At 32.7% G+C, this 13,640-nt stretch overlaps 1 protein-coding gene across 1 annotated transcript; it reads right to left on the reverse strand.

Annotated features, from left to right (window-relative positions):
- Positions 1-1,024: 1,024 nt before the first annotated feature.
- On the reverse strand, positions 1,025-2,945 carry LOC106766036 (glucan endo-1,3-beta-glucosidase-like). Its single transcript, XM_022782702.1, has 3 exons — positions 1,861-2,945; positions 1,284-1,746; positions 1,025-1,167 (listed from the first exon to the last, which is right to left on the reverse strand). Exons 1-3 carry the CDS (start codon positions 2,917-2,919, stop codon positions 1,025-1,027), a joined length of 1,665 nt encoding a protein of 554 aa, XP_022638423.1. The 5' UTR covers positions 2,920-2,945.
- Between the last annotated feature and the right edge of the window lie 10,695 nt (positions 2,946-13,640).

Below are 13,640 nucleotides of genomic sequence, written 5' to 3' on the forward strand. Positions count from 1 at the left end.
AACCCACCTACCTAATTTTATTTTTTTAATTTATTATTTTATTTATGAAACCCTAAAAAATAAAATACTATCTTCACTCATTATGTATACCAAAAAAGTAACCCCTACTCTCACAAATCGCTCTCACCGTACTTCTCTCATTTGACGGCGCTCTTACCCTCACTTCAGTGAACCGTACTTCTCTCATTTGACGGCGCTCTTACCCTCACTTCAGTGAAAGGAGCAGGTAAAACACTCTTCCTTTTTTCTTCTCTTTTCTCTACATTTTTGTTTTCTCACTTCTCTTTCTTTTTTTTTTTTCAAAAACACTATAATGACAAAAATAGGGATTTGCGAATTTGTTTTTTGTATTGGGGGATTTGAAGACATGGATTGATTTTTTTCATGTTCTGACATACTTATATCAGATTAAACAATTTGAGTATACATTATTTGAACAAACTCTTTTTGATATTTTTGAATTTGGGAATTTATGTTACAGATTAAACTATTAATTTTTTGTTGATGTTTTTTTCTAATATTTTTTTATTGATTATTGGAATTTGGTCTTTAACATAATTTTTTAGGAGTGAAATTTGTTTAAATTTAAATTATAGAAAGTTTGTATGTTTTTTATTTTAAAAAATATAATTAAATGGGCTAGTGAGCTAACCTATTTACCCACCAACCCGTGGTGGGTCGAGCTGGGTTCAAGTTTTTCTGGCTCGCTAATAAATGAGCCGGGTTGGGTTGACTCACTAAGTGACCAACCCGTGGTGGGCCGGGCCGGGTTGAGTCGGGTTACCCGTTTTGACAGCTCTCTCTCTCTCTCTCTCTCTCTATATATATATATATATATATATATATATAATGTAAAAAATCTTTTTAATATTTTTTTAATAAATTTGTGATTGGCCGTTTAGAATATTTTTTTAAAATAAATTTAAATAAATCAATAATAAAAAGATGACTTATCAAAAAGTTATTAAAAAAAATTATTAAAATATCTTTATATATAATTAATAACAGGACATAGACAATAACATTAGAAAAATGTGAAAGAAATTAGAAATGAAATACAAATAAAGAAGAGATTGTTGTGGAAGCCCCGTGTTATTGAGCCAGCTTCGTCGGGTTTTCTGGTCTTCATCCCAGTAGCCGCATCTGGAGACTTACATTCCTGGGAACCTGCCACCCACACACACAACACTTTTTCTCATTCCAACATATCAAAACAAAAAATTCTAGTAAAACACAACACAACACAGCCCCATGCATATCCAATGTTGAATAATAAAACTTACTACGGTCGGTGTAAGTGATGAGTCCGGTGTTGTTAAAATCACAGTCCAAATCGTTACCACCAGATGCTTGGTAATATGCGTTCATGGCGTACGCCGCGTGGGACCTAACTGTGTTGGGCTTGAAGCATTTCCCACCGTCGTCAATGGCCCCACACTCTATTCCACTGCTTTTACAAACAAAGTCAATGTTAGCCTGCAAAGCTGCTTCACTCGCATCCCCTTTTGGCACGCACCATTTCTTCTTCGAAGACGATGATGAAGAAGAAGAAGGTGCCTCTGATGGTGTTAATGCCGTGGGACCAGATACGGGTTCAGATGTGGGACTGGGTCCAGATGCGGGTGCAGACGTGGGACTGAGTCCAGATTTACGTCCAGATATGGGACTGGTTGCAGGTGGAGATGCGGGTCCAGATATGGGACTGGGTCCAGATGTGGGTCCGGGACCGGACGTCGGAACAGATGCCTGCATTAGACCATGGCAACCTTGTTCAATATGCATTTTCCCTAACTATTAGTATCTCTTCCATCAATTCATTTATTTCCATCATTAACAAGAAAAATTAAGTAAGAAATGTACCTCTTTGGCAATGGAAACGCCGACGTCGTAAACGGGGGTGAGATCAGGATTAAACAAGCCATAATTACGCTCAGAAACTGTGGGCTTGAGATTCTCATTGAAGAGAGAGAAGATGAAAGTCTCGAAAGTCCGATCAGGCATAAGAGGGGTCCCTTTCCCAGAGTTAACGTGCTTGATGAGATTCCCATTATACGACGCCGCATTCTCAAAACTCACACCCGCTTCCTTCGGCTCACCAACAGAGGGCCAACCCGTTTCGGCCACCACCAGTTCCACGTCATCATACCCCAGTTTCTTCATCGCCGAGAAAATCGCGTCCATTTGCGCATCGAACATGTTCGTATAGTTCACCGACGTGCCTGCATCCCAAACACCGCTGTTTTCTTTAAAGAGCGCGTAGTTCAGGGTCTCGGGATCGGTTGGGGCGATGCCGAAGAACGGATACGGGTTCACCATGAAGGGGGACTTGGTACGTCGGAGGAAATCCAGCATCGGCCCAAAGATGGATTTGTCGTAGCCACGAAGGAACGAGGCGGCGCTGGGAGGCTCTGACGAGGCCAGGATTCCGAGCGAGTGAGGAGTAGAGACTTGGACGGTAGTGTGGTTGGCGTGGGAGAGAGCATCGTGGAGGGATTTCATAGCTGGAAGAATGTTGGCGATTAGTGTTTCGTCGGAGCTTTCCACAACCTCGTTCCCGACGGAGATACGCGTCACGGCGGTTTCCGGTAGGAAGGGGGAGATGTTTTGGGAGAGCCAAGCTTGCGCGGCAGGAAGCGTTGAGAGAGAGGGGATGGCGGCATTCGCCACCGTGACGGTTACGGAGATTCCAGTGCCGGCGAAGGCGCGGAGGATGTCGGGGTTGGCATCGAAGATTTTGACGCGGTCGATGGTGGTTTGAGATTTGAGGAAGGTTGCCACCGTTGAGGGCGGTGGGAGATTGTCTGCCTTTGTGCCATAGTTGACGCCGATTTTAGTGTTGGAAGCGTAAAGTTGTCGGAAAAGGGTGCATGATAAGAGAAGCAGAAAGGAATTACGTGAAGATGATTGAGTTTGAGCCATGAAAGGTAGAGTTCGTAGGAATGATATGCGTGCGCGCGTTGTTTCAGTGGATAAAATGTTGAACTGTAACATTCGGTGGGTCCCATTTTTAGCATCCTTCCAAGATTTCGCTTTCCCAACATTCAGCGTTGGATTTTCTACATTAAATTAAATCTTCTATTAATCTTAATCATAATTGTACTTTTTTTTTATTAAATATGCTTTTGTCCAAAATTAGTCTTTCTTTTATCCAACTTAGTCAGTTAATTTAAAAAAAAATATGCGTGATTCAGTTTTTTAATAAATAAATTTTATTTAAAAAATTTAAATTTATGTATTTCTAAAATTATACAATTAAATTGAATTAAAATTTAAAAAATAAATTAATTTTAACTTTTACTAAAGTTAAACAATCAAAACATATTTAACTATTTTTTTTATAATAATTTATATATAAGATTTTGTTGTTTTCTTTGTACGCAAATTTTAATACTTTCATATTTTAATTACTACCGTGTTTTGATCTGAAATTTGTAGTAAATATATTTTAAATTGAGAAATTCAATTATATTTTAAAAATATATTAAAGGGTAAATATTTTTTAAATAAAATTTGAAATAAATTTTAGATATCTATGATGTAGACGTGTATTTTAAAAGAATTCGAAACTTTATGAACTTTCAAAATATTCTCTTATTTAAACTTTTAAAATTTTAAACTTTACTTCAAATATAAATTTGAAATATTATACATATTTTTTAATTCACGTTTATACTTTTATCGGTACTCTTTTCTTAGTTTGATTCTAGTGGATAAATTTTCACTCTATCTCAACTTATTGGCCAAACACTATTGGAAACTGTTAAAGTATTGTCCACTTAATATTATTTTTCTAAGTATTGTTGACAAATATTTTTGGATTAAAATTAACTGTAATTATGTCAAATTATTAATGTTAACCTTTTTTATTAGTGTATGTTGATGTTATTTATCATTTAATGTCAGTCAACGTTTCTTGGTTAGTATCAATAATGTTTTTATGATGTCAAACAGAATTCTTTTTATTAATTTCATATAATGGTTATTTGGATCTATATCAATTTAAAATGATAGTCTCACTTTATAACACTATATTTTCAAATAAACTGATTATTCCAATATATATTTAGAAACGTCTAATTATATGTTTTTGTCTTTGTAAAATGGGTTAGTTTTTATTTTAGTTCCAAGGAACTTTTTTGTTTCATATCTCTCTAAAATTGAAAATTATCACTTTTGATCACAAATGTTATATAGTACTACTTAAGTATTTATGTATTGAAAAGAAAAAGTTAAATGATCCTTCCGAGAAATGCATAGTACTATGATAATAATGTGAGCATGTGTTATCTTAAAAGAACACTACTTAGTTTATCTTAAAATGAATATTAGAAACGTAAAAGAGGTGAAAATCATTTTATGGGAATAAAATCAAGCTTCGGTCATTTTATAAAATTTTAAAAGAATGATTTTTAAATTTTATAGAAGATCATAACAAAGAAAGGTTATTAGAACCAAAATAAAATTTCTTTAATTATATAAAAATGAAAGTCATGCTCTAGTAAAAGAGTTAAAAAGACTTTTTTTTAATTAAAACATTCAATATTAATATTTTTCTTTTATAATATAATTTAAATTTACTGTTACTCTAATTAATTACATAAGGAAACATTAAAAATAGAAATCAAATAAAATAAAACAATATAAATAGTCTTCTTTGTCGTCTAATTCGATAAAGAACTTCTTTTGTATTAAGTGCATGTTTAACCACCAGTTCACGGGGAGTCGAGCAAAAGATTTGACCACCCTTTCCCTAATGAATCTCAAACAAGAGAAGGAATAGTCACTAGAGACCTTCATGGATTGGTACCAGAAAATCGTGCAACGAGTTAAGGGCCTCAATCCCGAGTTTGTCCTCCAAGACATGGTAACCGCTCTCAAGCCAAGATCGTTCGCTGATAACCTTTGTCGATGGTCGCCGAAGACGATGGAAGAGCTCAGGGAGCGGGTGACGGAGGATATAAGGGTAGAAGAAATGAGAGAATTTAGAAAGAAGAATAGTCAATAGGGTACGAGTGAGAAGAAAGAGGGGAAGAAGTCGAGCGTCCAAGGTGAGAGGCCAAGGAGATCCAGGCCCAAGAAGCTCCCCCGGGATCACGTTTTCAATAGTACCTGCCCTTGAACGCACCCCGAGCAAAGATACTTCAGGAGGCTCTAAGCATAGAGCTAATGCCGACACCTAAGAGACGCCCGACTCTCCCAAGAGCCAGCGACAAGCATTGCTCTCTACCACAAGAATATGGGCCACAACACAGAGGAATATGTAACCCTCCGAGACAAGATAGAAGAGTTGATCCAGGCAGGACAACTAAAAAAGTATATAAAATGAGAAGGCAAGGAGAGGACTCTAAGAAGGAGGAGCTCGGACAGAATGGCGTATCGGGGGAAGACAACAACATAGGGGAATCGACCAACCACAGTAGGAGATGCGATAGAGCAAAAGTAGGAGCCGAAGTCCAGAATATTTGTTGCGTGGTCACATCAACATGATTTCGGGCAAATTTGCGAGAGGATGGTCGACCTCCCCGCTCAGAAATGCCACGTCTGTGCTCTCCGAGTGGTCAACCTAATTGATAAACCGAGAAAGGTAATGTCACCCATCACCTTCACTGATGAGGATTTTCAGGCCCCAGAACTACACCAAGATGACCCTATGGTAGTGACCGTCGAGATAGCCCGTTACGGGGTGAGTAAGGTCCTAGTTGAACAAGGAAGCTTAGTTAACATCTTGTACTGAAAGACGTTCCAAAAGATGGATCTGTTGGAGGATGTTATCATCCTATATAATGAGCAAATAGTTAGGTTTACAAGCGAATGGGTAGACACACGAGGTATCGTGACTCTGATTGTGTTTCACTTGGTTGTGTGATATTTTTCATCACTCATGGTATCTCTATATACTTTTGGTATCTCCTTGATACATTGTTTAGTTGAGTTTATCTCAATCCTGATTGTCGCAGACAACTTAGTAACCTCTACTATTGTGACTAGAGTCGTCAAGTTGGCCCCTCTGGCCCTTCTAACATGATTTGACCCTGATCCACGTGGGTTGAGGCCAGAAAAGCTCACAAGGTCAAAAAGCCTCTCATAGAAAAAGTCTACAGAGTCAAAATATCTAAAAAACCCTATGGGCTAGGGTCAACCCATAAGCCTTTTCTTTAAATTTTTTTATTTTAACTACAAAAAAAATATAATTAATTCTAATTTGTTACAAATCTAAGTGTTATAATTTTTGAAAATTAATAAATTACATTTGATATATATATATATATATATATATATATATATATATATATATGAATATCCTCTATCTTTATAGTTGTATGGTTTGTTAAGATTTGATTAAAATAATAATTCAAATTATATGAATATCAAAGTAATAATTGATCCTGTTAGAATTCTAAAAATTCTAAAACATAAATCTAATAATTATTGATCATTAAGAAAACCAAAAAAAATTATTAATTAATCAGAAATTAAGAAAAAGAAATAAAAATTTACATGATTAAAATAGTTTATGTTTTTCAAAGTTTTTTTAGTATGGCTAAACCTACCATAATCTTGACCTTAACTCATTTGGGAGGAGGCGTTTTTTTGGTCCCACTTGAGGGGCTTTCTAAAATAGGACTTTTTTTAGAATGGGTTAGGGTTAGCCCATGAGCCATGGATTAAGCTGACACATCTAATTGTGAATTTGACTGAGTTTCACCTATTCCTAGTTGTATAGTATTCTTCACCACTCCTGGTATCCTAGACACTCTCATTATCTTCCTAATATACTATCTAGTTGAGTTTACCCAACTCCTAGTTTCCATTAGACAAACTCATCTAGCTACGGTTTAACTTCACCAAGTTAAATGTCATTGAGTTCCACCCACTCCTGGTTTTCACTAAACACACTTGTCTAACTATCATTTAACTTCACCATGTTAAACATAAAGTGTTTGAATTCACTTCAGAATCTGCAATCGAAAGATTGATTACAATTCCTTATATGATAACTCTCGTAGAGAGGATTTGTATACAATACAATTCAGTCTAACAAACTCTCAAATTTTTCTCTCTTCTCTCTTCTTACAATTATAAGCTTATATGTCAATAAAGCTTAAGAGTGTTTCTTCTTTTTCTTCGACTTTTCTTTCTCTCTCTCTTTCTCTCTCTTCTTAATAGCACACAAATTTTGATGAGAAGATCATTCTACAAATGCTTGTTGGTCTCTAACATCCATTTCTAACTTGTATTTGATATAACAGGTGGATGCTTGACTTAGGAGGTATACTCATAGTGGAGTAAATATTTCATACAGGCATATGTATCCCTTTTCTCATTACTTTTGTTGTTTTGAGACGTTGTGTATTTAATGGCATTTAATACATGTCCAAAGCAACTACAAAAGTTTTAAATATTTCATAGCTCAATCAGTATTTGATCGTTCAAGTATTCTAGCGAGGATACCAAGTGGTTTATAAGAGTTTCATCGTTGGATGGAAACTTCATTTTGCATAGGGTATTGTTTATCCTATGAAAGGTTTTTCTTAACTGCATCTTGTTTAGTAAATATTCGTTTAGTTTATAAAGCGCATTTAGTAAGATATCTTTTAGTATTTGTTTTTTATACAATGTTTATACCTTTAGTACAACACAAATGCGTTTAGCAAGACTCTCATTCAGTATGAGTTCTTGGAACACATTTAAGATTTTTAGCATACTTTCCAAAAATATATTTTGACACTTTTATCTATCAATGTTAAATTGTTTGATCATTGTTTAGCAATGTGTAACATTTTTTGCTTTCAGCAAGACTCTCATTGATGATTTCAATAAACAAATCGTTTAGTGGTGCGTCTTATTAAGGCTTTTTCTTAAGTGTCTTAATTTATACCTCATTGTTCTATTTGTGTTGTGGTTTTTATAAGAATAATACTTTGTCAAACATCTTTTTTTTTCAATGTTGTTCATTGGTCCTTAAGATGTGTAAAGTCACTGAACGATCTTGGTCTTTCCCTTAATAACATTTCTTACTTCTTGTAGTATTGATTAATTGTGTTTAATGTTTTGTCAATTTTACTTGGGTGTTTCTTGTACTTGTTTTATATTTTTAAATTTATTTTGGCTTATCTCCTCTATTGTTTAACTTCTTATGTAACTTTAAACATAACTTTGATTCGGCTTTGTTGTGTATATGCTTTTAATATAGACTTTGTACTCGTATGTTATTTTTAGATTTTCTTTGTGATATTGGGTATTTTTTTTATCTTCGACTTTTAGTATTTAGACTTTTTATAATCATTGTAGTTTGTTCTTTGTGTTTATGCTTTTTTGACTTTTTACATGTTTGATTACCCAAAACTATTTCTTTTAATGTTGTTTGTTAAACTTAAAAACTAGAGATGTTGTACGCAATCCTAGTTTTTTTCTAAAAGATCTTAACAAGGTTGCCCTCCTTACCTCACTTCCTACCTTGATTGACAAATAAAATGATACCCATAAGTGGCCTGGCCCTGTAAATTCAATGTAATTAACCAACATAAACATGACTTAACTAAGATAGACCAATCAATTAAATTATATCATTAAGGTATGTTTGACTTGTAATTAGGCTAGTGGTAAGTCAAAGCCCATTATAAGTAGTACAAATACAAGGTTCATGTAAGGCATTTGGGTAACATAATTATAGAATTCAATATAACTTGTATCTAAACACAAATTGACTTAAGTATCGAAATATCTTCTATAAATATACCTCGAGTATTGAAATATCTTCTAAAAATATACGTGGAGTAATAAACATTACACCAAAGAAGCTGAAGACTAAAGTGCTCTAAACACCCAAACGTCTAAGAAATAGGAGTATCCAACTTATAGAAATAATTAGTATTCTTATTTTCTTTATCATTAAGTTAAAACAACAGTTATTAATATTTTTCATTTGATATTTTAATTCTTAAATAATAAAAAATTATTTAATGAATACTTCTTAAAATTGAAAATGAAATTAAATTATAAATTAATTTATAGAATGAGATTTTAAAGTAAGATCACCATTATATTTTATATTCATCCTTACATAAAAGATTAACAAATAATTGCCGCTTCTTCTGACAAAAAAGAGCTGAAAAAAAAATCTAAAAATAAACTCTTTAATTAAACATTTAAATGCAGGTTGGTTTAACCTAGTTTAGTTTTGTACATATTTGAAGATACATATTTTGGTATACTATAATGGATTCAGTTAAATTAACTACTTCGACTTTTATTCATTTTTGTTTACTTAATCAATATAAAACAATTTATCTTATTTTCGGTTTTGTCAAATAATATATATTTATACATGTCCATGCTATTTTACTTATTTTATATATATATATATATATGAATAAACTAAAATTCATATAAAAATATAATATTAATAAAAGTTTAATGTTAAAATATATATGTTCAAATAAAAAATTTCTTACTATTTAGAATTCAAGTGCGTTAAATCCAATATATATGATAAAATTGAATATTGTATAAGAAAGAACATTCCTATATCTATTATTTTAAAGTTTTGGATTAGGAGTAATGTGAATTTATTATATAAGTTGTACTCGTATCTCATTATTTATATATTCATAATAAATCCTCCTTGAAAGAGCTATTTATTATTAGAGTGAAGGTTCATATTTATAACTGGTCCATTAAGATGAATTAATTCTTCCTAGCGGTTACATAGCTGGTTGGGGATAAGGAGATGTTGTAGGCGATCGATGGGACAACCCTCAACATTGGACCAAACTTTCTCTGGTTTCTTTAACATCCACAAAAAACTAATTCCTCTTCTTTGGATTAATTTTTATGGTTTTGAATTAGAATTGTTGGAGAATAAATAAAATACAGTAATATTTATTCATGGCTTTAATAATGAATGATATTGTTGGTATATATATATATATATTAAAAATATTGAATTAATAGATAAAAATTAATTATAATTGTTTTTATTTAGTTTGGAAAATACACAAAATGTTATATATTGATGTTTGCAGTGTTTCATGAGTGTTTCATGAATTTGAAAAGAGAGAGAAATATGCATTAAATGCATTTGGTTGGTAGTATACATGAAGAGTGATTCTTCTTCCACCTCACTTTTAGAATATTTTAGTTTATTTTAGTTTTTTAAAAAAGTTGAACATTGAATAATAAAAATCAAAAAACAAATCTTCGTCCTTCGTCCTCTACGTGTCGCATCTCAAGTTTGAAAATCCTACACCCCATTTCTTCATCCTTCCTCCTCTTTGTTACACTTCATGTCTAAACACTTTTTTCTTTCTTCTACTCCTCCTCTCCTCTTTCATTTTTCATCATTTCATTTTAAGGTATTTTTGTTGTTGATTTGTTGTAATGTGAAAGAAATGCTTGATTTTTTGTTTGATCTGGGGATGAGTCCCTTAACTGCACTTGGATTTGTGATGAAGGGCTCCCGCACTTGGAAGTGTGGATGGTGGTAGTGCCGCAGTTGGAGATGCGGTTGTTGGGAACCGCACTTGGAGTTGCGGCTGGTGTTCGCCGCACCTGGGAGCTTCGGTTTAGGGTCGCCACAGTTAGAAGTGCTTATGAGGGTAGTGCGGCTGTTGGGAATCACACTTAAAGAATGAACTAGCGATCCTCTGTAATAACGTAGTTGGAAAAAATGATCTTTCTGCTTTTCATATTGTGAACAATGTAGTTATTATTGATATGGCTTCCTCTATGGCTAATCTTTTCAAGAATTTGGGATCTGCCAACAATTTTTCCTTGAAACCCTGTATAAAGAAGAGCCGGATGAAGAGTTAGGAATATGAAGGCAACAAAGTGATGAATTTTGTCATGATTAAAAGCAGAATATTTTTCAAATGAAAAATTTACCTGGAAATGGTGTATGAGTTCTGAAATTAGTGGATAGTACTCTAGATAAAAAAAGTTCTACAAAACTTTTAGAGATACTAAACCAAGATCAATTCCCTTTTGAAGATCTTGAAATCAAAATGAAAATACAACCTGTGTTCACAATGATAACCAATATTCGCATATCCTATTTAAAGTTAAATCACAAAAAAGTAAACAGATGCATAGTTATTTTTTTTAATAGACAAGAATGTGAAATGCATAGGCTTGAGTTTAAAACACAACACCCCCACCCAGACGCAGATCTCAAAGGGCGGACAAATGTACCCCACCTAGACGCAAATCCACCTGCGGTAGTCATTAACCGCAGATCCAACACGGCATAAACAACCAACGAGAGGAAAGGAGCTCTTTCAATTGTAAAAATTAGAGAAAAAGGAAAGACGACGAAAAGGAGAAGGAAGAAATATTAAAGGGTTGCAAGGTTTGGGTGAGATGCGGAAGGGAGTGTAGGGTTTGTTGTAAGATGCGAAAGAGGAATTTAAGTTTTTAAAAAACCTCATAAAACCTAATAGAAATAGTCTTAGGAAGATAGAAATACAGTTGGTATTAAAACAAATTTGGAAGGTGCAGGATGAGATTAGAGAAGTGCAGGGAGGATAGCTTGTACATGAATTCAAATGTGAGAGAGAAAAGCCTTAGTTTTTTTGTCATTACTTTGGCTTTGCACTGTGCTTTTTATGTCAAGAGAGAGGGACTTTTGACGTCCTTTTTTGTAGTAATGCATTTCTCAAACTAATATAAAATCATAGAAACTAATTTATTTTATTTTATTATTTACTCTATTTAATCACTTTTTCCAGGTCTTAAGACGAAAAGACAAAGATCTGTCTTTATAATCACCACCATCAAACTCCACAATGCCAAACCTACCTCTAGGTACACCACCACATAAAGAGTGTTACGATAAAAAAAAGAAAAAGTTATAACGAGGAGAGAAAAAGTTACAAGTAAAAATAAATTAATAAATGCTATTAAACCTTTTATGGTACATTTGTTATTTGAGCTCATATGCCAAGTCTTATAACCACTGAATGAACCATAAATCCAAGTTCTAATACCTGCCTTTCCAACTTTCATTTGCTTATGATAATACTAAATTATATATTCACCTACTTAATTATGACATGGATTAGTGTAATATTTTGAATTGATATCCCATGCTTGAATTATTTGTGATGTTTTGTGTAAGGCTATCATGGTGCTTTTCTTTTTCTTCTTACACGTGTTTGCTGATTCTTCACGGTCCTCACAAAACAAAACTACCGTCTTCATTTTTCTTTTTTCCCGTAAGATATCTTCATCATTCACACATCAAAATTAAAAAAATAAAAAGAGCAGTTTTTCCTGCACCTCACCTCCTTCTTCCTGCACCTCCAATTTTACCATTTTACCCTTCATTTAATAAAGTTAAAATCTAATTAATGATTATTTAATAATATCTAACTACTAACAAATTTTTCTAACTATCAACAAGTCAAATACTTTTGTCTAAGTATAAACCTAACATGCACCCGTCACCCCATTTCTGTTCACTGATTCATTCTTCCTACATACTGTTTGAGTGGTTTGAGTTGAGAAATTATACATTGATGTATTGGTGTTGTTGATCTCTAGTGTTGATCTGTGGTACTAGTGATATTTGGTGATGGTATTCTACGTTGGAGAAGTGAAGAAGGTAGAGCGCGCCAAGTTAACCACATTCGGAACACATCTAACCGCAACTGGAAGTGCGGTTCATACGGTACCGCAATTGGAAATGCAGTTCCAATGTTGCGGCATTTGGAACAGTGGAAGTGCATTGTTTTTTATTTGCTTTAGTACATTTGATTATTTTTTTTAATTTGATTTGTTTTTTATATTTTTTCATTAGTTTATTTAAATATTAAATATCTTGCCGTTACTATTTTGTAATTTATATTTTATTTTTATATGATATTTATTTAAATTGTTTTTAAAATAATTAATTTTTCTTAATTTTAAATTTAAATTTGTTTGTTACGTTTTTTAATCTAATTTTTCAATATGAATTATTTTTAATTATATGAATTATTTTTAATTATTTGTTGTATATTTCTTTTAGTTTTTGATTTGTTTATTAATTTAAATTTAATTTGTTGTGTTTTTGTGGTTTTTTTAAATTTTTTTATTGATTTGTTAACATTTTTTAATTTTTAATTTTTATTATATTTGATCTTTATTTAATTATTATTTATAATGTAATTAATTTGAAATTTATATTTGTTTGTTAATCTTTAATGTTTTCTTAATATTTTATTTGTTTTCTGTTAAATTTTAAAAATTTAATTTTTAAGTAAATAATTTAATGGGTTAAATATGCTTTTAGTCCTTGAAATTTCACTGATTTTTGGTTTTAGTCCCTGCATGAAACATTGATAGCATTTCATCCTCTAAGTATGATAATTCTTATTATTAGTCCCTAAAAACAGACTCCGTTAGTTTTTTTGTGATGTGGCTAACGGNACAACCACGTANTCTTCCACCTTCACTGACCATTGCTTGCCACGTTGNCATTGGGATTTAAAAANTTTTATTTGCATGTGTGTCTGAGATGAATTAGGGATCAATTATGGTTAATTTAGGGCAAATTGGATTTTANGAATTGGGGAAAAGTTAGTTGTTAGAAAGACTATTCGAACTCGACAGACGAACTCGAAGGATTTTTCTCCAAGCATTNNTNGNNGNTNNNTNNNGNT

The sequence above is a fragment of the Vigna radiata genome, chromosome 7, assembly GCF_000741045.1.
Source record: "Vigna radiata var. radiata cultivar VC1973A chromosome 7, Vradiata_ver6, whole genome shotgun sequence".
NCBI lineage: Eukaryota > Viridiplantae > Streptophyta > Magnoliopsida > Fabales > Fabaceae > Vigna > Vigna radiata.